The 23,900-nt window shown below is 37.3% G+C and overlaps 1 protein-coding gene across 1 annotated transcript; it reads left to right on the top strand.

Moving 5' to 3' along the window:
* Nucleotides 1-1,234: 1,234 nt before the first annotated feature.
* LOC141343058 (cAMP-dependent protein kinase inhibitor beta-like) lies at nucleotides 1,235-8,640 on the top strand. Its single transcript, XM_073847651.1, has 2 exons — nucleotides 1,235-1,386; nucleotides 1,459-8,640. Exons 1-2 carry the CDS (start codon nucleotides 1,245-1,247, stop codon nucleotides 1,539-1,541), a joined length of 225 nt encoding a protein of 74 aa, XP_073703752.1. The 5' UTR covers nucleotides 1,235-1,244; the 3' UTR covers nucleotides 1,542-8,640.
* Nucleotides 8,641-23,900: the final 15,260 nt, after the last annotated feature.

Genomic DNA, 23,900 nt, shown 5'->3' with positions numbered 1-23,900 from the left:
AATCTGCAAAATGTTAATTATTTTTCCAAAATATAAGGGGTCATACAAAATGCATGTTATTTAGTTGTTTATTTAGTACTGACCTGAATAAGATATTTCACATAGTCCACAAGAGAAAATAATAGTTGAATTTATATAAAAAAAAAAAAAAATTACTCCATTCAAAAGTTTATATCCCCTTGATTCTTAATTATGTATACCTAAATGATCCACAGCTGTGTTTTTTTTTTGTTTGTTTGTTTGTTTGTTTGTTTGTTTTTTGTTTAGTAATAGTTGTCTTAAGTCCCTGGTTTGTCCTGAACAATTAAAATACCCGCTGTTCTTTAGAAAAATCCTTTGGGTCCCAAAAATTCTTTGGTTTTCCAGTATTTTTGTGTATTTGAACCCTTTCCAACAATGACTGTATGATTTTGAGATCCAATTGAGGGACTCATATGTAACTATTACAGAAGGTCCAAACGCTCACTGATGCTCCAGAAGGACACACAATGCATTAAGGGGGGTGAAAACTTTTTGAATTTAAAGATAAGGGTAAATGTAACTTATTTTGTCTTCTAGAAAAGTATTTTTTGTAGCTTATGAAGGGTAGTACTAAATGGAAAAAAATACAATATCTAGGCAAAATAAGAAAAATGTACACATCTCCATTCTCTTCAAAAGTTTTCACCCCCCGGCTCTTAATGCATGGTTTAAGGTTTTGGATCTCAAAATCATACAGTCATTGTCGAAAAGGGTTCAGATACACAGAAATGCTGGAAAACCAAAAAAATTGTGGGACCTGAATTTTTTTGAAGAACAGCAGGCAGTTTAACTGTTCGGGACAAACAAGAGACAACTATCACCAAAAAAAAAAAACAGCCATTCAGGATTAAGAAAACCGTATTCAAGATTCAAGGGCATGTAAACTTTTGAACAGGGTCTTTTTTTATAAATTCAACTACTATTTTGTCTTGTGGACTAAATGTAAACATCTTTTATGTGAAATATCTTATTCAGGTCAGTACTAAATAAAAAAAAGAATATGTATTTTGTATGATCCCTCTTATTTTGGTAAAATAATTAACATTTTGCAGATTCTTAAATAAGGGTTGTAAACGTTTGACCTCAACTGTACATAGTATGTATATGCAGAAAAGGACTGTAAAAAAATAAAATAAAGTGCTATAATAAATCCTAGGCTTCTCTGAAACCGTCTTTAATTGGGCTGTTTTTCATCATTTTGATTGTAGAATGGCAGTGGTGAGATGACGGAGGTGGAGCCGGCGTTGGATTTTGCGTCGTCGGGTCGATCAGGTCGACGAAATGCTCTGCCTGACATCCTGGGCTCTCCTGCAGGTGTCAGTCCCTCGGATCTGCCCCTCAAACTAGCCGAGCTTTCGCTCACAGGTCAGTCAGATTCACTGACACACAGACATAGATTTGCCATTCTGTGCGTTAACCTGTCGGTTTGCTCTGCAGATGGTCCCGAAGGAGCTCAGTCTCCAGCGTCACAGGAGGCTACGCTCTCTCCAGAGAGCTCAGAGGAGAAACAGGGATCCTGAAAACACCTCCTCAGTGAACACCTGTCCAGCATTACTATGGAGAAAGACAGAAAGGTGGCGATACCTCAGGGACAAGATATCAGTGCGGACTAACATTTGGATTTACTAACACTGGCACACGCTGTGTCTTCGTGTCTAATGACACACTTGGAGGTGGACTTGCAGGCTGTGTGTCTGTTATTTCAGTGAGACCATAGGGAAGATGTCTGAGATTACTTGGTCACTGGTCTAATGGTTTTCTCCATCTATGGCCAGATTAGAGAGGTAGGAGTAACATTAAGTGACCAGAAACATCAGATTGTGGTTTTCAAGCCACTGGTGTTCTTAATTTGAACTAAAACTAAAATTTAAAAAAATTAAACTTTTGTTGATATTAGGTGTCTTAACTACTATGTTGTCATGTCAGAAGAAGTACTTATTATGTTCATTTTTACTTCATTTTCCATTTAATTGTAGATGAAACAACAGAAATCATGAATTGGTTAATTTTTAATGACATAGTTGAACCATTTAATATAAAGTTGCTCCATAATTTTTGTAATTAAACTGTAAATATATGAAAAATAAGTTTGAATCAATCAATAGAAATAAAAAAAAGACAAAAACATAAAATTACTAACATAAATGAAAACTGAACATATAAAATAAAAGCCATTTCAATTTATTAATAAATACTAATAGTATAGAAATAACAACACAGGAGGCCACTGTAATAAATGACTAAAATACATAAAAAAAACCTCATTTTATTTCAGACAGAATGACAAATGAAAGTGGTTGGAGTAGCTGTAGCGTGTCAAAATGGAAAATTGGCATCTGTCATGCATGTCTCAGTGTAGACAGCTCTGTTAATTGTGATGGACATGATCCTAAGTACCTAAGTAGATTGTAGAAATCTCTGGCACTAATTATCTGCAGCCCAAATCATTTGAAAAACAATTACTTTTTAGGTGCCATACACCGTAAACACGTATGGTTTGATTGTTCTTACAAATTAAGGGGAAATTAGAGTAAATTACATTTTAAAATTCTTGTATAAATAGTCAGATTACAGTTACTTTTTTTAATTGATTACATAATATTCACACAATTGCAATAAATTCGTAATTTATTGATTATGTTCCTCTTATTTACATGTAATGCAGATATTCCCAAACTTTTGTTCATCTGAACCTTTTTCACCTAATACATTTACTTTGAGATTTCAAAATAAATATTTTAATAACTAAGTATCATATTTGCTGTTCACAGTTGTCTGACATTGGTTAATAGTCACATCACATGGCGTGCAGATAAACAAACAAACAAAAAAAATTAAAATGATAAAAAAGTGATTTATTTTATTTGTTACTTTAAAATGATTTGTTTTAATTTTAAAGTTTTATGATTGAATTAATTGTTACCTTTTTATTAAACTTACAAACCTTCAGCAGTTTGGCAAACCTTGATGTAATATAATGTTTAATGCACATTTGTTAATTACAATGATTGTAATATATTTTCTTACTCTTTGTATATATATATTTTTTTATTATTATGGTACAATATTATCCTATTTAAATCAATGTGTTGAATGAGTTAGGCCAAAAGTAATCGAATTATATTACCTAAATAGTATGATTATATTAGCTAAAATATGTCATGCAGTTAATTATGTTGCTAACTAAAATTTTTTGAAATAATGCAGTCAAACCTGTGACTTCCCACCCGTGAACTCATTCTAGATCGATATACTCCCAGTTCCGCGCTCTGACGTCACATAGCCCACGAAACAACAATGGCAGCCCCTACGGATGCAGTGTTTTTGCAAGTGATAAACGGTGAAAAATAGAGTTTAGGACAATATAATGTTGCAATCAAATTAATAATATTATAATAATAAATGCACTCAGGCAGTTTGGTGTGACTGCCTGGAATTGTCACGTGTACAACTGCGCAAGCTAGATTAAAGTGATTCTTATATTTAGAATATGGAGTTTTTTTTTTTTTTTAGAAAAACACATCGGATCCCTAGAGGTGGCTTTTACTAACCCATCTGAGCCATGTGAGGCACTTTTTTTTTATTATGGCTCGACTTGTTTTGGACTGATGGAGAGAAACACTTGTCTATGCAGTTCATTCTATGCCGTCCTAAAGTTTGGGAGTGCCAGGATTATTTTTAATATAAGTCCGATTGCATTCCTCTGAAAGAAGGAAGTCATATACACCTAGGATGCATAGAGGGTGAGTAAATAATACGCTACAGTAGTGTTGGTCCTATCGTCAGCCTGCGAGATACATGATATTATCATTATTGTGTTAATTTATTGAATTATTTACATGCCCGAAACCAGCTCCAGCATAAGGCTAGCGAAGCTATCTACACTGTATGATGAATAAATCGTCACTTACATCAGTAGTGGCTCTCTATACCGCACATGTCAATGGTGCGGCTCCAGCATTGCTACTGGAGCAGTTCGAAGACACTTTAGTCTAGGGCTGCAACAACTAATCGATAAAATCGATTATTATCGATAATGAAATTCGTCGACAACGATTCTCATTATCGATTAGTCGGGTCCGCCCACAGTGCACGTGCACTTCAGATGATCACGTCAAATTACAGCACTGAATGACGCATGTCTATAGACATAATGCATCTAAGAAGAGTGGAGGAAACAGACTGAGATGCTGCAGGAGAGATACGTGATCTGAGCTGCTCAAAACATGAGAATTCTTTATTTTAAACTATCTCTATTTTGAAGCTGATAGCGTAATGGCTTGCCCTGTGAGGCGCTTTGACAGATTCGTTCGCATGCTCGTATGAAAACTTTTAGTTTACGGTCATATCCTTATCTGTAAATGTCACAAATTCACACAAGCATTTCCATTTATGCATAAAAGTCCATCTTGGCAGTCTGTGTTAAGTTTAAATCTTTACTGAATGAGCGTCAGACAGCCGGAACACAGAACACAGACAGGGAGACACTTAGCCTAATACTGAGTCAGCGCAAAAACATTCATGTCAGCCGTTGAATGTTAAATTTAGATTTAAATACAATATATAGTGCACGTAGCCTATTTATGAAGGGTAGGAACTATAGGCCAGGGCTGTGACGGTGGCAGATTTTTACCAACTACGGTGGTGCGGTGTTTATATATAAAGAAATGAGCCTCAAACATTATTAAGAAACGAGCGTGTTTAGCAGCTCCGTCGTTGAAGAAGCAACCTACAAAACGCTAAAATAAATCAACGAAATAAAACATTTAAATAAGAAAGTAGCCTAAATAAGAGTTAAATAGGCTATTAAACAAACATTCGTTGCAAAAAACAACCTCGACAGCTGATCAGAATTACTGGCCCGATTCCGACTGGAACCTCTCTTTCTCTTCCCCATTGCGCAGCTGCTGTTTTTAATAACAAGGTAATTACATTTATTTTCGTTTCTTTAGTTTATAAAGTTAATTTAGAAATATATTTGGAACACTTTTTATTTGTGAAATTCAAGTTTTTGTTTTTTAAAGTAACGAAGCGCCCAGCGGCCGACATATGAATTTAGCCTTCTCAAATCATCACGATTTAAATTAAAATCCTTAGATATATATATAAAAAAGCTGAAAGCAAATCACAATGTTAGTTTAATCGTTTAACTTAGATAAATGTGTAGGCCCTATAGGCGCACATCTAATCGTTCGAAAGCTTTACAGGACATGAAGGTGCAAGCGCCATGTGAAACTTCATTTTTGCTCATAAATGTAAGAGTAGCCTAATAGATTTACTTTAAATTATTACTGCACTACTATAAAACGAAATAATTCAAATCGAAAACAAAACTATTTTATTAGATATAGGCCTAATCCATAAAGATGCATTTAGGCTTTAAAAGCGCATCCAGTGAGCAGATCTTTGCGACACTGACTCAGAAAATACTAGTTTATTAATAAATAATTTGAATATCTCCTTACTTTTCCCCCGCCACATTCATGGTAATTACTTTAGCTGGGGCTTTGCGGCCAGTTTAATCTTACTGCGTGCATCTGAACGTGGAACTCTGCTGAAGGCACTTGCGCTCGCTGATGCTGCTGCTGCTGTTGGAGGGACACTAAACACCGACACGGCAGAATAAATAGCAGAAACACTGTTTTTTATGCTTGTTAGTGTGTTTTTCTTCAGATATTTGTCTTTTCTCTTTATTACGACAGGTGAATTGTTGTAAATTAAGCACTGTGTTTTCATAGCATTCAGAATTTGGAATAGTGTGATTTAAAAAATAAATAAATAATTGACATTTTTAAGCCAACTAATCGATTAATCGAAAAATTAGTCGGTGAACTAATCGATTATCAAAATAATCGTTAGTTGCAGCCCTACTTTAGTCAATGCTTGCATTTATACGAGCTGCCCTAAGGCTTGCTGAAGCATTCCTGAAGCGGCTGTCCATGCTACATCGCTAAGGTTAGACGAATCCCACACCTCGTCCCTTCCCACCCGCCACTGATTCGAATTTCCGTAGGCGGGATGATATTCTAATGGGTCGAGTTGTAACATCATACCATCCGGAAAACAAACGCTGTAGTCCAAAGGAGACGTTTATTGTAGTTCTTGAAAAGGGATTTTTAAAAAATAAATACCTCCCTTTGGAGTGGACTTTGAGATTTGTAACTTTGACCCCATCCACACTGAGACAGAATTTTTGTCCAAGGAAAACAAAGCTCTCCAAAGTGGATAAATTTGAAAATGCTTTTGAAAACGAAGACGCATATTCAGTCATGTGACGCATATTGTACCAATAGATGTCTATGTTCATTCCGGTAATTGTCCCTGTTATGTGATATTCACTGTCAGACTGCTGCTAAAGAGATTTACATACGGCAAAACATGAGGACAGCTGCTTTTCGGATAAAATATGAGTGAAAGCGACATGGATGCGTCAGTAAATGATGAGATATTTCTGTAAATAAAATGATCCTGCCAGAGGAATTGCATTAAAACTTATGTCTGTTCTGTCTGTATATTTTTGTAGGCTTTACGCAAACGCAGTAAGGCAAATTTAATGTTTTCCTAAGTTTCAGTGTGGATGAGAGACTTCTGAAAAGCGCTTGGAAACGGATTAATGTAGATGTAGCCTTTGTAGATGTTTTTTAGGCCCAAACATACACACCACACGCTGGCTAAAATTCAAAAAGTGAAAAAGCATAATAGGACCTTCATTTTTTTTTTTTTTTTTTTTATTCAATGGCATAATAAAATGAATTTTGTATAGCTACCAATGATGTTGTTAATATTAACAGATTTATACATAAATACAAAACCAAATTCAGAAAATACACTTTTTTTTTTCTTACAGAGTGAAATATTCAGAGTTCTTTCCGGCAGAGAGAGAAAAATCCACTGAGCTTGTTAAACAGATTGCGATTGAAGAAATCTTATGTTACAGTTGACCCTGCTTCTTTCTGTATCTTTTCAAACATCAAAAAAAGTGTCATGGCACCTGTGTATTATACAAGCTGTCTTTTAATGTTAAATATTACAGTTATGGAGTCCTAGGGTGGCATTTTGAACTTTTTCAAAAGAGGCGGGTTTCCTCTAACAGAGATTTGAAAAAGAATTACAATGGTATGGAATATGTGTGTATTGACAGCAAACAGTGTGTCATCAGCATATGTTGGGGGAACTGGCACTGTCACTGCTGTTGCCAACACAGTATGCATCTCATCTGAAAACGCAGCTTTCAATGTCACCTTCTGCTAGTCAACAGCTTGAGACAGGACGTCTATTCACAGCTATTAGCACATTAACAGACGAGCCAATCTAGAGACAACAGCATCAGAGACCACAGACGTGACCTTACACAAACGAGACCGTGTGCTCGCTGGGACGAGCCGTGACTGATCTGTGTGAGTTTTTGTACATAGTGTAATTTTTGGGTACGATGAGGGGTATTTGCATTTATTTATATGTTTGGGAGAATAAATGTCTGTGTTTCTATTCAATATTTTACAAATGCAAACTACATCAGGTTTTCTGTTTGGACACTTTTTAGTGAACTTCTCAAAAGTCAGAATTGAGATCTTCTAGATATTAGTGAAAGTACCAGAACTGTTTTGATATGTTTTAATTGCTCTGTCTGTGTGTCTTATTCTGCCTATTTGGGCTCAAGCCATAATGAACTCTTTAAATAACCTGCTCTTTTCTAGTTAATCTTTCATTAAAACAACTTAAATGAAATGCATAAGAAGTATGTTATTAAAACACTTAAGTCACACTTAAAATGCATAATATTAAATTATTATTATTATTTTTTTTTTTTTTTTTGATTAGTGTAATCTAATCAAACAAATGCTGAACAAGCTTTTTTTTTAACAAATGGTGTTTTGGTCATTTTTAATTCTAAACTGTATAAAGTCAGTTCTCAAGTCTCACCATAAGTCATTACGCTGTAATCTTTTGTCATATATTAAAGAAGTAATTTTTTAATGTGCAACTAACATACAAAAGCACACAAACAAGTAAACTATTATCATTTGAACTGTTGTATTGATAGTACATTTAATTAAACACGTGTGCAATTACAAATATATTTCAATACATGATATTTTGTTTTTAAATATTAGTTTATCATTAATGCTTGTCAGTACAGTTCAGCAGTACACTTAAGCATATTTCAAAGAAAAGTAATGAAGAAATTTCATATAAAAATGAACTCAAGTCCTACTTAAGTGGGTCAAAAACTTGTATGTGCAATGGATTGCAATTAATTATAATTCAAACTATAATACTATAATTTTCATAAAAATATATAACAACAAACATGCAATTATGTGTTTGAAAACATGTAAAGTATACCAAAAGTGTAATTCTTTTTCAGAAGGGAATACTTTTTCTTTTTGTTAAATTGTTCAAATGTCGTCATAGTAATACTGCTTTATCATTTCAAACCTGAATGTTCGCTTGAAAATGTGTTTGTTTCGTTTCTTTAAAACACTTGCTTTGATATTTTGTATGCAATGCAACAAGATCCACAGAGATATTTTTTAAGTGTGTTGTAAATGTTTAGATCATTTTTGAAGCCAGCTCTCGTCTGTAAGTTTTCTATAACAAAATAAATGACAGAGATGATGGAAGGACTTATTGACTCTTATTCAAAACCTGCTAGGACTTGCTCTCGACTTATGCACACTTGAAGAAAAAATGTTGTCAAACAAGTCCAGCACACATTAAACTATGTGTTTGCATAAAAACATGAACATTTATCTCTGACTTTGATGTATTTAGTAAATAAAATAAAAAAAAATTAGAGGTGCATCATATTCATCAGAACAATCTAAAAAATAACCATGGATAAATGTTAAGAGTAGCACTGGTTGTAAGTTTGAGCTCACTGACGGGTCGCTGAAAACCATCTGACTGGATAAATGACAGCCTTACTGGATGATGTTTTCATATCACATGATGATACTGCAAAATTTATAGTGCTTTCATGGCAGTTTTGTGACTATTCAAACCATACAAAAGTTTTGCAAAAGTCAAAAGTTTACATACACCTTCTGAATCTGCAAAATGTTAATTATTTTATCAAAATAAGAGGAATCGTACAAAATGCATGTTATTTTTTATTTAGTACTGACCTGAATACGATATTTCACAATAAAAGATGTTCACATATAGTCCACAAGAGAAAATAATAGTTTTTATAGAAAATAGTTTTTATAAAAATGACCCTGTTCAAAAGTTTACATCCCCATGATTCTTAAAACTGTGTTGGTACCTGAATGATCCACAGCTGTTTTTTGGTTTAGTGATAGTTGTTCGTGAGTCCCTTGTTTGTCCTGAACAGTTAAACTGCCTGCTGTTCTTCAGAAAAATCCTTCAGGTCCCACAAATTCTTTGGTTTTTCAGCATTTTTGTGTATTTGAACCCTTTCCTTTCTCAATTTTGAGATCCATCTTTTCACACTGAGGACAACTGGGGACTCATATGCAACTATTACAGAAGGTTTGAAAACTCACTGATGCTCCAGAAGGAAACAATGCATTAAGCGCTGGGGGTGATAACCTTTTGAATTTGAAGATCAGGGTAAATGTAACTTTTTTTGTCTTCTGGGGAACATGTAAGTATCTTCTGTAGTTTCTGAAGGGCAGTACTAAATATATATAAAAATATGATATGTAGGCAAAATAACAAAAATGTACACATCCTTATTCTGTTCAAAAGTTTTCACCCCCAACTCTTAATGCATGGTGTTTTCTTCTGGAGCATCAGTGAGTGTTTGAACCTTCTGTAATAGTTCATATGAGTCCCTCAGTTTTCCTCAGTGTGAAAAGATGGATCACAAAATCATACAGTTATTGTTGGAAAGGGTTTAAATACAAAAAAAAATGCTGGAAAACCAAAGAATTAGTGGGACCTGATGGATTTTTCTGAAGAACAGCAGGCAGTTTAACTGTTCAGGACAAACAAACATTCAGGTAACAACACAGTGTTAAGAATCAAGGGAATGTAAACTTTTTAACAGGGTCATTTTTATAAATTCAACTGTTATTTTCTCTTGTGGACTAAAATGTGTTTTATGTGAAAAATGTATTATTGAGGTCAGTACTAAATTAAAAATAACATGCATTTTGTATGACCCCTCTTATTTTGGTAAAACAATAAAGGTGTATGTAAACTTTTGACTTCAACTGCATATTTATATTGTGCAGAGCCAGCACATGTTATTGTAAATTTCATCTTTGGCTGTTTCAGATTTTGTATTTCAATAAAAAAACAGCTCAAAAATGTGTCAAGAACTATGTCTGTGAAAAAGGTGTAGGGGTTTGTCAAAATGCAGGTATGCTTGCTTTATTAACAAACAAAGGATTTGAGTCAAAATTTGAACCCAGTTCCCTTGTGTGTTAGACAAAAACTTGACAGTAGGGCTGTGCAATTAGTCGAAATTCAGTTTAGATTTCGGCTTCAAACAATTATGAAAATTCAATAATCGAGATTAAACGATTATTGCTCCCGATTCTGCCCCCTTTGTGCGCTTTTGCTCTATAAAAGTCCAATTTCACATGCAAATCAGTAAAATTGTGTAACTTGACGTGCATAAAATGGGACGTGTTTGATTTATTAATGTTTATTTGATGTTGTGTTTTTAAAAGCACGAAAGAGAATTTGCGTTGTTCTGTGTTTGCTGTTCAGAGACAGAACAGAACACAGACAAGTAAAGTGAACGTTTAGCTTAAGATGCGTACCTAAACGCTCAAATACATGCAAATATATGTCAAAATGTGGCGTTTGGTGATTATTCGTGTAACCCTTCGTCAGTTATGTCTCAAATTAACGTAAACAGTTGAGAATGAAAATCCCCATGTAACATTATATTGGATCCCTGCAGCTCTTAAAGCGGTAACAAGTAATAAACCCTCTGCTGTCTCTGTGCTTAATGTAATCAAACAACAAAAGACAAAGACAAAATCACTCAATGCTCTTGACAGAGGGACTTTTGTAGTTTTAATAAGAAACAAAGCATGTTTAATTCTTTAATTCACTGCAAAAAATGATTTTCTTACACGTTTCCAGCAACAAAAAAAAAAAGTTTTAGACGAGTAAAAATTATTGTCTTGTTTTCAGAAAAAACAAGTCAAAATTAAGTTTGCTTTTGCCTGAAACAAGCAAAATAATCTGCCAGTGGGGTAAGAAAAATAATCTTGTTTTCTGTTTGAAATAAGATTTTTTTTTTCTGCAAATAGAAACACAAAACCAGTCCTAAATGAAAGAAAACAAGTTGACAAAAAGATTGAATCCAATACTTGGTGAAAATATAGCATAATGAGAGATTCATAAGCAATTGTTTGGAGTCGGGTCATTTTTGACCCGGGAACACCACAAGTGTGACTTTTTGCAATTTGGTGCAAAATAAAATCATTTAAAAGCAAACTTCCTGATTAAACATTAAAGCACACTAGTGTGAGAAACAGTGCCATTTTTTTTTATCATTTTTTGTTTAATATTGTAAAGATTATTATTAAAAATAATTTTTTTACTCAAAAAACATGATAAATAAAGCCTACGATTAATTAGATGCAAATAGAAACACAAAACCAGTCCTAAATGAAAGAAAACAAGTTGACAAAAAGATTGAATCCAATACTTGGTGAAAATATAGCAGAATGAGAGATTCATAAGCAATTGTTTGGAGTCCGGTCATTTTTGACCCGGGATGCACCACAAGTGTGACTTTTTGCAATTTTGTGCAAAATAAAATCATTTAAAAGTAAACTTCCTGATTAAACATTAAAGCACACTAGTGTGAGAAACTGTGCAAAGTTTTATACTTTTTTGTTTAATATTGTGAAAATTATTTATAAAAAAATATTTTTTCACTCAATAAACAAGGTACCTACTCTCAGATAAATGAGGCCTACGATTAATCAGATGCAATTAGATACACAAAACCAGTCCTAAATGAAAGAATACAAGTTGACATAAAAGACTGAATCCAATATTTGGTGATAATATAGCATAAAGAGAGATTTATACGCAATTGTTTGGAGTCGGGTCATTTTTGACCCGGGAACACCACAAGTGTGACTTTTTGCAATTTTGTGCAAAATAAAATCATTTAAAAGCAAACTTCCTGATTAAACGTTAAAGCACACTAGTGTGAGAAACAGTGCCATTTTTTTTATCATTTTTTGTTTAATATTGTAAAGATTATTATTAAAAATAATTTTTTTTACTCAAAAAAGATGATAAATAAAGCCTACGATTAATTAGATGCAAATAGAAACACAAAACCAGTCCTAAATGAAAGAAAACAAGTTGAGTTTGAATCCAATATTTGTTGAAAATATAGCATAAAAGAGATTTATAGTTTGGAGTCTGGTCATTTTTGACAGGGAACACCACAAATGCGACAGGGATCCGAACACAACCAGAGGGTAAATCAATCATATAAAGTTCTGGACCCACTCTTAAATAATCGTGATTACAATATCGACCAAAATAATCGTGATTATGATTTTTGCCATAAACAAGCAGCCCTACTTGTCATTTAAAAATCAAATGAAGGTTTGCAGTTTGCCATCATGCCATCACTATTGCAATTGCTTATACATAGGGCTGAGATTTAAACAAACAAGCTTAACCCAGAACAGTTTGCTCCTGAATATTTTCTAATAAGTAATTGGTTTTCATCAAGCTGCTATTATGATTGCGGTGATGTCATGGCGCATTTCCCCATTTGTGCTCTAGATGGAGACTTTCCTCTGTCTCACACACCACTGAGACTTGTTTACTCTTATTACACAGCTGTGGAAGAAACCATCTTTCACCACCGAGATAAAAAAGACACTGGGGAGGATATTAAACTGTCATGAACTTGACAGCATGACATCAGTAATATGAGAAAATATGTGAATTGAATAAACTAGATAATGACTCACCCGGGCGTTGTTTGTACTCTGTTGCTTTAGTAGATGTGTGTGTGTGTGTGTGTTTGAAGAGCAGTAAAGCAGCTCTGTGAGACTCTCCCCCCGTTGATGTATTTCTACTCTAGTCTTGTCTAGACTCCTGTGTCTGCTAGACCAGTGTTTACCCCTCTTTTTTGTCAGGAAATGTGTTCCTGTTTGAATATTATATATTTGATTTTAAATAGGGTTGATTTTAAATATTATATTATGGTTCATTTTATTCTTGTTACATGCCTGTTTTGAGTTGCACTTCCTTATAATAATAGATTTAACAATGCAAATGCTGTCTTCTAGCTATTTTGATACAACATGACAGAAGAATAGTTGACAGTCTCAGCTTTGCAAGGCAGTGTCTCGGTGGGCACGGTTGCTACGTAACTTGTTGCTATGGTAACATCTTCTTTGGATCCTGCCTCATCCAGAAGGAACTTACTATTTTGGAAAGCTGCTTGGGACATTTACACATCATCATCTGTCAACATCATTTCATAAACGTACTTGTACAGTTGAGGTCAAAAGTTTATATCCCCCTTGCAGAATCTGCAAAATGTTATTTATTTGACCAAAATAAGAGGCATCATACAAAATGCATGTTCTTTTTATTATTTAGGACTGACCTGAATACGACATTTCGCATAAAAAGACGTTTACATATAGTCCACATTGAAAATAATAGTTGAATTTATAAAAATGACCCTGTTCAAAAGTTTACATCCTCTTTCTTAATACTGTGTTGTTATTTGAATGAATGAATAATGAAGCAGGTTTTTTTTTTTGTTTTTTGTTTTTTGTTTTTTTTTTGTTTAGTGATAGTTGTTCACAAGGTCCCACAAATACGCTGTTTTTTCATGCACCTGTAAAATTATGGATTTTGGGCTTTTTGCTTTTTCATAAAATGTGAAAACACCCAAATGACACTTTGAATTGTTTCTTTTATAGCACTTTATCTATCTGTGTCAATAGATTTCAATTGCAATACATATTTTTAAAGGCTGTTTTCTTTTTTGAATGAGTTTTTCTCCTACACTGAGCTATAAATCCCTTCAGTAGCACTTACACACACCAAATTCTAAAATTTTATTTCCTATATTCCTATATTTTATTGTCTATATCCTGAAGGTTTTTACAGAGGGATTTGTTTATATACAATTAGCTAGATGAAGTAACAAAATGAGATACTCTCTGTAAAAACATTTGACTCTAATATGTAAAAAAAAAAAAAAAAATGAACAAGCATTTTAAAACTGACTTCATCCAGTGTTTCGATTTTTTGTACTAGAAATGTATGCAAATTAGCACATATTTTATTAAATAATGCCTCATTTGCATATTTAAACCTAACATTTAAAAAAACTTATAATACAAAAATTGTTTGCAGTTATCAATGCAATCAATCAACTGGGTAAGTAAGGTGATAACTATTTAACTAGTTTTTTATTTTTTTTATTATTATTTTGTTAACCCTATTCACCTGCAGTGTCTCGCCTTAAAAAAGTCACCATGTCAAGTCTTAATGCATGTTTTTTCCTTCTGGAGCATCAGTGAGTGTTTGAACCTTCTATAATAGTTGCATATGAGTCCCTCAGTTGTCCTCAGTGTGAAAAGATGGATCTCAAAATCGTACAATCATTGTTGGAAAGGGTTCAAATACACAAAAATACTGGAAAACCAAAGAATTTGTGGGACCTGAAGGATTTTTCTAAAGAACAGCGGGCAGTTTAACTGTTCAGGACAAACAAAGGACTCATGAACCACTATCACTAAACCAAAAAACAGCTGTGGATCATTAAGGTAACAACACAGTATTACAAATCAAGAGGATGTAAACTTTTGAACAGGGTCATATATTCAAGTATTATTAAATAATAAATAAATTCTCTTGTGGACTATGTTAACATATTTGATGTGAAATATCTTATTCAGATCAGTACTAAATAAACAATAACATGCATTTTGTATGATCCCTCTTATTTTGATAAACTAATTATCATTTGGCAGATTCAGAAAGGGGGATGTAAACTGTGGTTTGTTAGTCTGTCTTTAAACTATGTACATATGATATCATAATATTATATAACAAACCTGAAAGATTTGATGTAAATTATGCAGCTTTATAAGTACTAATAAACAGCAAATATGCTAGTAATGGGCATGCAAATAAGCAACTGGTTAATAGTGAGAATTGCTTGTGTTACCATTTATTTCAGTGTAATTAAATTTTTAATTCAGTTTCATTCAAATTTCATTTTACAGACTGTTAAAGTCAATTTCGTTTCAACAGTTTTGCCCAACTCATCCAAAACCAGACCAGACACAGGTAGTCATTTATAAGTCTGATTCAGACTCGGTGAGCTGCAGAGTCTCCAGCAGTGATCAAACCCACAAGCCCTTTAGAAGTCCCTCATGTGGCGTGTTTACATCCTTTCACCGTTTGACTCAACAGATCAAACCATCCTGATGGAGTGGGTAGAGCAAGCACTCACTATGGTGCTAATTACTGACAGGATCTTCTGAATAGATTCTGCGCACGTTTTATATATTTTTATATTGTTTCAGTTTCAAACTGATTTTTCAAGATGATTGGATTTGATTTCACTAGCTGTTTTGTTCATGTAGCACATCTCTTTTAGCCTTCCCTCTTCTGTATTTTGGGAAATTCTGGGTGGTGACTTCATCCTTTGTCCTGATTTGAACCACAAAGCTATGAACAGACACACACACACACGCACGCACACACGCACGCACGCACGCGCACACGCACACACACACACACACACACACACACACACACATGTTGGGTTTACATGTTTTATGGGGACACTCCATAGGCGTAATGGTTTTTATACTGTACAAACCGTACTTTCTATCGCCCTACACCTACCCTACACCTAAACCTAGCCCTCACAGGAGATTGTGCACACTTTTACTTCATCAAAAAAACTCATTGTGTATGATTTATAAGCCTGTTTCCTCATGGGGACCTGAGAAATGTCCCCACAAGGTCAAAATCTACTGGTATTCCTATCCATTTGGTCCCCACAACGTGATGAATACCAGGTACACACACACACACACACACACACACACACACACACACACACACACACTGAGGTCCTGTTGCAGTGACTTCACCGCCTGCACAACTGGAGCTCAAAGGCAGTTATACAATATACAAGTATACAATACCAGTCAAAAGTATTTGAACAGTAAGATTGTTGGTAACACTTTAGTATAGGAAACAATTCTCACTATTATCTATAGTAACTTATTAGCATGTCTTTTATTGTATTAACATATTGGCTGTTTATTAGTACTTAGAATCACCTATTCTGCATGACCATATTCTGTAGAATTCCCTAATCCCAATACATAAATTTAACATCTGCCTTGCTAACTTTTAATAAGCAGCAAATTAGAAGGTTAAGGCAAAAGCCGTAGTTAATGATTTGTTAATAGCAAAACTGGACCTTAAAATAAAGGTGAATAGATTTTTAATATTTTTTTTAAAAAGACATCTCTTCTGCTCACCAAGTCTGCATTTATCTGATCCAAAGTAAGACATGTTTTTTACTATTTGAAATGATGGTTATCTGTTTAAATATATATTAAAGGAAGGAGGAAGGATACAAGGGAGGAGTACGATAAGAGTCTATGGCCGATCCGACAGAGGGAGGAGCCATGGAGAAGACAGAAGGGTCCAGGCAGATCCGACGGAGAGAGGAGCCATGGAGGAGACAGAAGGAACCCGGAACAGGAGGAGCGAGGTGAGACCCAGGCCGCAGTAATGATGGTAGCCCACAGCGGAGCCGACGGAGGAAGGAGCCATGGTGGAGGAAGGGCTGACGACTCCAGGGGGGGCGACCGATGGAGGTGGAGCAGATGGAGGTGGAGCCTGAGGCGGAGAGCCGGTGATTCCCAGGCAACATAGAGGATCCAGAGGGCCAAGGCAGAGGAGGCTGAGATCTGGAGCTCCGTGGTGGAGCTGGAGTAACAGAGGACTGAGGTGGAGTCCGAGGGAGGGAGGAGCCCAACGGAGCCGGTGGGATGGAGCGACAAGGCACAGCCAGAGGTAGTGAAGTCCTGAGGCAATCGCGGGAAGACAACCGACCAAGGCGGAGCCGGAGGGATGAGGGAGCCTGGTGGAGCTGGTGGGCCAATGGGTAACGGAGGGGAAAAGGGAGCTGAGAGCCGGGGTGGAGCCGCAGGATCGGAGAACTGAGGCGGAGTCCGGGACTCTGAGGCTGGAAGCAAAGACGAGGGATCCTGCAGCCATGACACTGATGGAGACTGGCAGACCTGCGGCGAGCCCGCCGCTCAGATGGTGGGCTGAGGGTGAGCAGAGGGGCTGCTAGGAGACAGCGGTGGCGGGACTGAGGCAACAGGGACAATAGGAGGAGACAACTGAGGGAGGGTGGGTGGGAATTTCAGGCAGGTAGACAGTTCAAAGAAGGCAGATTGTTCAGGGCAGACAGATAGTTCCAGGCAGGCAGGTAGTTCATATATCCTCAGTGTATTCAATCAAATCTTGTTCCACAGCTAAATGTCTCAGATCCAGTTTTTGCTCATCCTCAGTGGTGGTGCAGTGGGCGGTGCTTTCCACAGCATGCTCACGCTCTACTGAAACATCCACCGTCGCGTTCAGCGTGGCCGGCTCTCACACCTGGTTGCATAGGCTTGGTTCAGGCTCTATGATGGTCTTCTGCGCTTTCGCTTCCTTTGGCAATGGCTCTGTCGCGACTGGCTCTGGCTCTCCGTCCGTCGTGGGCTCGAGCTCATGCTCCACAAGTCGGGTGGTGGTTGGCTGGGCTCTGGGTCTTGAGTGGGGCTGATGTCATTGTCCACGATCTTCACAATCATTGTAGACTGGCAGGACACCCGCACCCACTCAATGTACGCTGTTACAGTCATTTTTACTTTACTGCAAAGATTGAACACACTGATTTTGCATTCAGACAAGCTAAAAACATATTAGTCAGTGTAACAGTGTAACATTTGGAGAGAATTTGGCTATTTAAAACAGCAATTCTAATTAAAAAATACTAACATTTGGAGAAAACTTGGCTATTTAAAACAGCAATTCTGATTAAAAACACATGTAGCATCTAATATTGTCATTAGGTTGGATCTGAAACTGTAAAGCACAAATCAAACTGACAGTGCATTACTTATGCTCTTTCTAGCATCCTCCTTTCACAAAGTGATATGCTAGCCCAATTTTAAAATATAGACAGAAAATTTATTTAAAAAATCTATTTCAAAAAGGTCAAGCTCTGCTTCCAGAAACAAGCACGACAGCTTTATTCAGATTATCTTGTATGTCGACCCATTAGAAAACAATGATTATGCGTTGACTTTTGATGTTAATTTGATTTACTAATACATGTCATGAACCTATTTTACCATATTTGCTGCTCAAACTGAAAAAATCTCAAACTGATTCAGTTTTTTTGTGTTTTAAGACAATTTTGTTCCCTACCATAAAAATAAGTGCATTAAAACAGTAATGTTGAATAGGAGTTAAATAATTATGACATAGCTGCATTATTAATAAATCCCATAATTCAAACACATTACATTATATATTGACATTATCACTTTTAACATGCCAGTAAACTGTTGTAGATGCAATTTTTATAAAGTCCTGGATCTTCAGAAAACCTTATATTTGTAAAGTACTTAGTCTCTGGGGGATTGAATGGTTTTTATTGCAACTGTGTATACAGGTGCATCTCAATAAATTAGAATGTTGTGGAAAAGTTCATTTATTTCAGTAATTCAACTCAAATTGGGAAACTTGTGTATTAAAAAAATTCAATGCACACAGAATGTAGTAGTTTAAGTCTTTGGTTCTTTTAATTGTGATGATTTGGTTCACATTTAACAAAAACCCACCAATTCACTATCTCAACAAATTAGAATATGGTGACATGCCAATCAGCTAATCAACTCAAAACACCTGCAAAATGGTCTCTCAGTTTGGTTCACTATACACAATCATGGGGAAGACTGCTGATCTGACAGTTGTCCAGAAGACAATCATTGACACCCTTCACAAGGAGGGTAAGCCACAAACATTCATTGCCAAAGAAGCTGGCTGTTCACAGAGTGCTGTATCCAAGCATGTTAACAGAAAGTTGAGTGGAAGGAAAAAGTGTAGAAGAAAAAGATGCACAACCAACTGAGAGAACCACTGCCTTGAGAGACTTGTCAAGCAAAATCAGTTCAAGAATTTGAGTGAACTTCACAAGGAATGGACTGAGGCTGGGGTCAAGGCATCAAGAGCCATCACACACAGATGTGTCAGGAATTTGGCTAGAGTTGTCATATTCCTTTTGTTAAGCCACTCCTGAACCACAGACAACATCAGAGGTGTCTTACCTGGGCGAAGGAGAAGAAGAAATGGACTGTTGCCCAGTGGTCCAAAGTCCTCTTTTCAGATGAGAGCAAGTTTTATATTTTATTTGGATACGTCTAGGTTACGTAGGTAACCCTCGTTCCCTGAAGGAGGGAACGGAGACGTTACATACGGGAACTCGCCTGAGAGACCAATCATCTCTGAGCCTTATTCAAAAGGCCAATGAACATTGGCGAGTGGTATTTGCATGCCAAGCCACTCCCCCGTACACACGGGTATATAAGGTGGCGGCACGTACCACTCATTCAGGTTTTCGCTGAGGAGCCGGATCGAGTCGGCATCAGCGCGACGTCAGGTCGTGGCAGGGGATGTAACGTCTCCGTTCCCTCCTTCAGGGGACGAGGGTTACCTACATAACCTAGACATTCCCCTTCAGTCGTTTCACTACGACGTTACATATGGGAACAAACCCATGGAACAGGCCACGACCCTGACGCCGCGTTACGCACAACACCGCGTGCTGACAGGCGGACGTGTCAGCAGACGGATATGAACGTAACCTTCCCAACGCCCTGAGGACTGGTAGGGAGGGCCCCACAGGGATGCCAGTTGTACTGAAGCAGAGGTTGGGAATTGCGCAGCAAGCCGACTCCAACCGTCCTCCCGCTCACCTGAAGTCTTATGTTAAGACACGGGAGGATACGGCCTCTACGCGAAGGTTGTAGAACCTGGCGAAGGTATTAGGTGTCGCCCAGCCCGCAGCTCTACAGATATCTGCTAGTGAGGCGCCATGAGCCAACGCATAGGATGAGGCAACACTCCTAGTGGAGTGGCACGAACACCTAAGGGGCATGGCTCTCCCTGGTTTTGGTATGACAGGGAGATGGCATCCACCACCCAATGGGCCAACCTCTGTTTGGAGACAGCATTCCCTTTCTGCTGACCTCCGAAGCAGACAAGAGCTGCTCGGTGCGTCTGAAGTGCCGAGTACGGTCTACATATATTCGTAAAGCTCGGACTGGACATTGCAGCGCGGAGGCTGGGTCTGCCTCCTCCAGGGGCAGAGCTTGCAGGTTCACCACCTGATCGCGGAAAGGCGCGGTGGGAACCTTGGCCGGGGTCTCAGGATGACGTGAGAATCACTTGGCCCGAATTCTAGGCATGTTTCGTCGACAGAGAAGGCTTGTAGGTCCCCTACCCTCTTGATGGAGGCCAGCGCAGTCAGGAGCACTGTCTTAAGTGACAGGAACTTAGCTTAACTGACGCGAGTGGCTCGAATGGGGTTTCCCGAAGGCCCTGAAGGGCGATGGAGAGATGCCAAGAGGGCACAAAGTACGATCTGAGAGGATTAATCCTCCTCGCACCTCTCAGGAACCTCACGATGAGTTGGTTCTTACCAAGGGATGTTCCATCCACTGCATCGTGATACGCTGCGATGGCAGCAACGTACACTTTGAGAGTCGAAGGGGACAGCCTGCGCTCCAACTTCTCTTGTAGAAAGGAAGGCACTACTGTAATCGTGCATCTCTGTGGGTCCTCTCCTCGAGAGGAGCACCAGTCAACGAATAGACCCCACCTCAGTGCATAAGCCTGCCTAGTAGAGGGAGCTCGGGACTGAGTGATAGTTTCTATCATGGCCTGTGGAAGGCCGGAGAGGTCTGATGCGTCCTGTCCAGGAGCCAGCCGGTCCCAGAGAGGCGGGCGGCGCTGCTCTCCCGCGGCCAGCTCGATGTCGGGCCGCCAGTCTGGCATCGTGAGCCTCGGCGGGGGACGGAGCTGTTTCTCGGGGGCCGCAGGAGGGCGCCTTCGGCGACGAGCAGGCGGAGGTTGAGGCCCTGGCGGCGGAATGGTAGCTTCACGGCGGGGCAATATGTGTAAGATGGCCTCTGTCTGCTTCTGAACTGTCCACTGTCAAAGAAACCTGGGCTTCCATAGCACCTTAGCAGTGCCACAGACTGATCACCTCCATGCCACGTCGAATTGAGGCAGTAATTAAAGCAAAAGGAGCCCCTACCAAGTATTGAGTATATATACAGTAAAAAAAAAACATACTTTCCAGAAGGCCAATCATTCACTAAAAATTTTTTGAATTTCAATTCACTTATGAAGTATTCTAATTTGTTGAGATTGGTGGCTTTTTGTTAAATGTGAGCTAAATCACAATTAAAAGAACTTAAACTTCAGTCTGTGTGCACTGAATTTATTTACAGTAATACACAAGTTTCACAATTTGAGTTGAATTACTGAATAAATGAACTTTTCCACAACATTCTAATTTATTGAGATTCACCTGTATATAAAACTTTTTAACACATCCTGTTTCAAAAAATATGTAACTGACAGAACACAATGGATGTGAATGGACAGACTACCAGGGTTGTTTCTCAAGGTTTTGTTTTGAGTCCTTTACTGTTTACTCTTTATATTAATTGTTTTATAATAGAATAGACTGGTACTCTTTATCGACACCTAGACCTAACCATTGACACTTGACATGTTTTAATTAGGGGTTCGAGCACGAAGTGCTGAAACCCTATTGTAATTGTTAGGATTTTTATTATTATTCTTCTCCAGTAAAACTGAACGGGCAGCCCAAACCGTAAGGCCTAGAAAGCTGAAACTCGGTCAGATCGTAGTAGTATTGCTCGCTACTCAGATCCAAAGGCTCGCCCCAATCGGACTAAAGGTGGCGCTATAGCGAACCGAAATGCAAAACCTCTCATAACTCCTAAACCATTTGTCCTAGACTCAAATGCCTTATATCATTGGAATCCTTGTCCGATTTCATTTCCGGTATGCAAATTTTTCCGCCATTTTCAAAATTTGTCCAAAACCTACTTTTGCGAACTAGTCCTTGGTTTTTTGCCCGATCGGAACCAAACCAGTGCAGAAATATTCTCTGGACACTGAATATCAATAATTATTAAAAAAAAAAAAAAAAAAGTTGAACTTTTGACTCACGGTCGCAAAGGGCCACCAAAACGTTTGAAAGTGACGGGGCCTTTTTTATTAAAATGGCTATAACTTTTGAATGGAATGAGATATCTTCACCAAACTTGGTACACATGTGTATAAGCTTAATCTTTGGTCAAATAAAAAAAAATTGCGGAGCTTGGCCACTTGGTGGCGCTATAAGATGAAAAAAAAACATATAAACAGCTATAAATACGCAACAGTTTGTCCGATCAACTTGAAAATTGGTATGCAGTGTCTTGGACCAAAGGGGCACAAGTGTCTATTAGGACATTGGCGTATCTCAAAAAACATGGCCGCCATTAGCCAATGAATTTTGAGCACCTATTTGACAAGGTTAACAGAGTTCAATCGGAACAAAACTTGGTGGGCATGTTCGACTCATGGCCCTAAAGCTCTGTAAGAATTTTGAAAGAAACATACCGTTGGCACGGTATGTGGGGGGTCCTGGCTTATGGAGGGCTGGCACGATGTGCTGTGCCGCAGAGGGGGCTGGATGATGAGACTTAGTCAGACTGATCGGACAAATTTCTTCGACTTCGAAACAAGTTTTTTTTGGCTCTGTAATCATGTAGCGTTTCACACATCCACACAATATGCATACCATTTGATAGATCTCATCATGCCGAGAAACTTTGCCTCAAGAACCATTGCTGTCAATCAAATCGTTCCTTAATTATTCACAAATATGTTAAAAACCTACTTTTGCGAACTAGTCCTAGGTTTTTCGCCCGATCTGGATCAAACTGCAGTAATATTATCTGGACTGTCTAGATCAATAATTATCAAAAAATGTTGAATTTTGTCCTTTGGTTGGCTATAACATGGTCATTTAGAAAAGGGGCGTGGCCACATATACTCAAAAGCCTATAGAACCTAAACAAAAACTCAAAACTTTACAAAAATTGGTGAAAACATGTACCTGATGACTCTTAACAAACATGCAAAGTTTCATGACGATCGGACTATAGGTGGCGTTAAAAATGTTTCAAAAACATCATTTTTCTATTGTAAAACAACTAAAAACCCAATGAAACGTCCATATGTTTACATATACACTATATCTTTATATCATATGATAGATCTCCTCATTCTGAACAACTCTGGCTCTTGGAGCACTGTTGTCAGTCAAACAGTTTTTTTAATATTTAAGATTATTTAAAAAACATACTTTGGTAAACTAGTCCTAAGTTTTGAACTCAATAATATCAGTGCAGTACAATTCTGTAGACTCTCTTGGTCAGTAATTATCAAAAAAAAAAAAAAAAAGTTGAACATTTGCATTTGGACTGTTATAACAGAGCCATTTCATAATATGGTTTTCATCTAGTGTAACCAAAAGTCTATAAATCCTAAAATAAAACGAATTTCAGAAACCTAAGTAAAATCATGCATCATATGATTCAAATCAAGTATATATTTTATGGACATTGTGGAAAAAAGGCAATGTTATTGTCACAGAGAAGGGTCAGAGACAGACGTTCGGATCCAAATGCAGGCTTTATTTGGAAGGCGTGGTAAACAGACAGGGTCAATCACCGGCAAACAACAACAACGAGGATAATCCAAAGAGTGGTCAAACACAGGCAGAAAGG

Source organism: Garra rufa, chromosome 9 (assembly GCF_049309525.1).
Source record: "Garra rufa chromosome 9, GarRuf1.0, whole genome shotgun sequence".
Taxonomy (NCBI): domain Eukaryota; kingdom Metazoa; phylum Chordata; class Actinopteri; order Cypriniformes; family Cyprinidae; genus Garra; species Garra rufa.
Note: the sequence above shows the minus strand (reverse complement) of the source record. Positions and strands in the feature narration are given on the sequence as shown.

Excerpts from the sequence above, each read along its gene's own strand:
- LOC141343058 (XM_073847651.1), top strand. The coding sequence starts at position 1,245 with ATGACGGAGGTGGAGCCGGCGTTGGATTTTGCGTCGTCGGGTCGATCA. Across the intron at positions 1,387-1,458 it reads AGCCGAGCTTTCGCTCACAG|ATGGTCCCGAAGGAGCTCAG; the intron begins GTCAGTCAGATT and ends TTTGCTCTGCAG.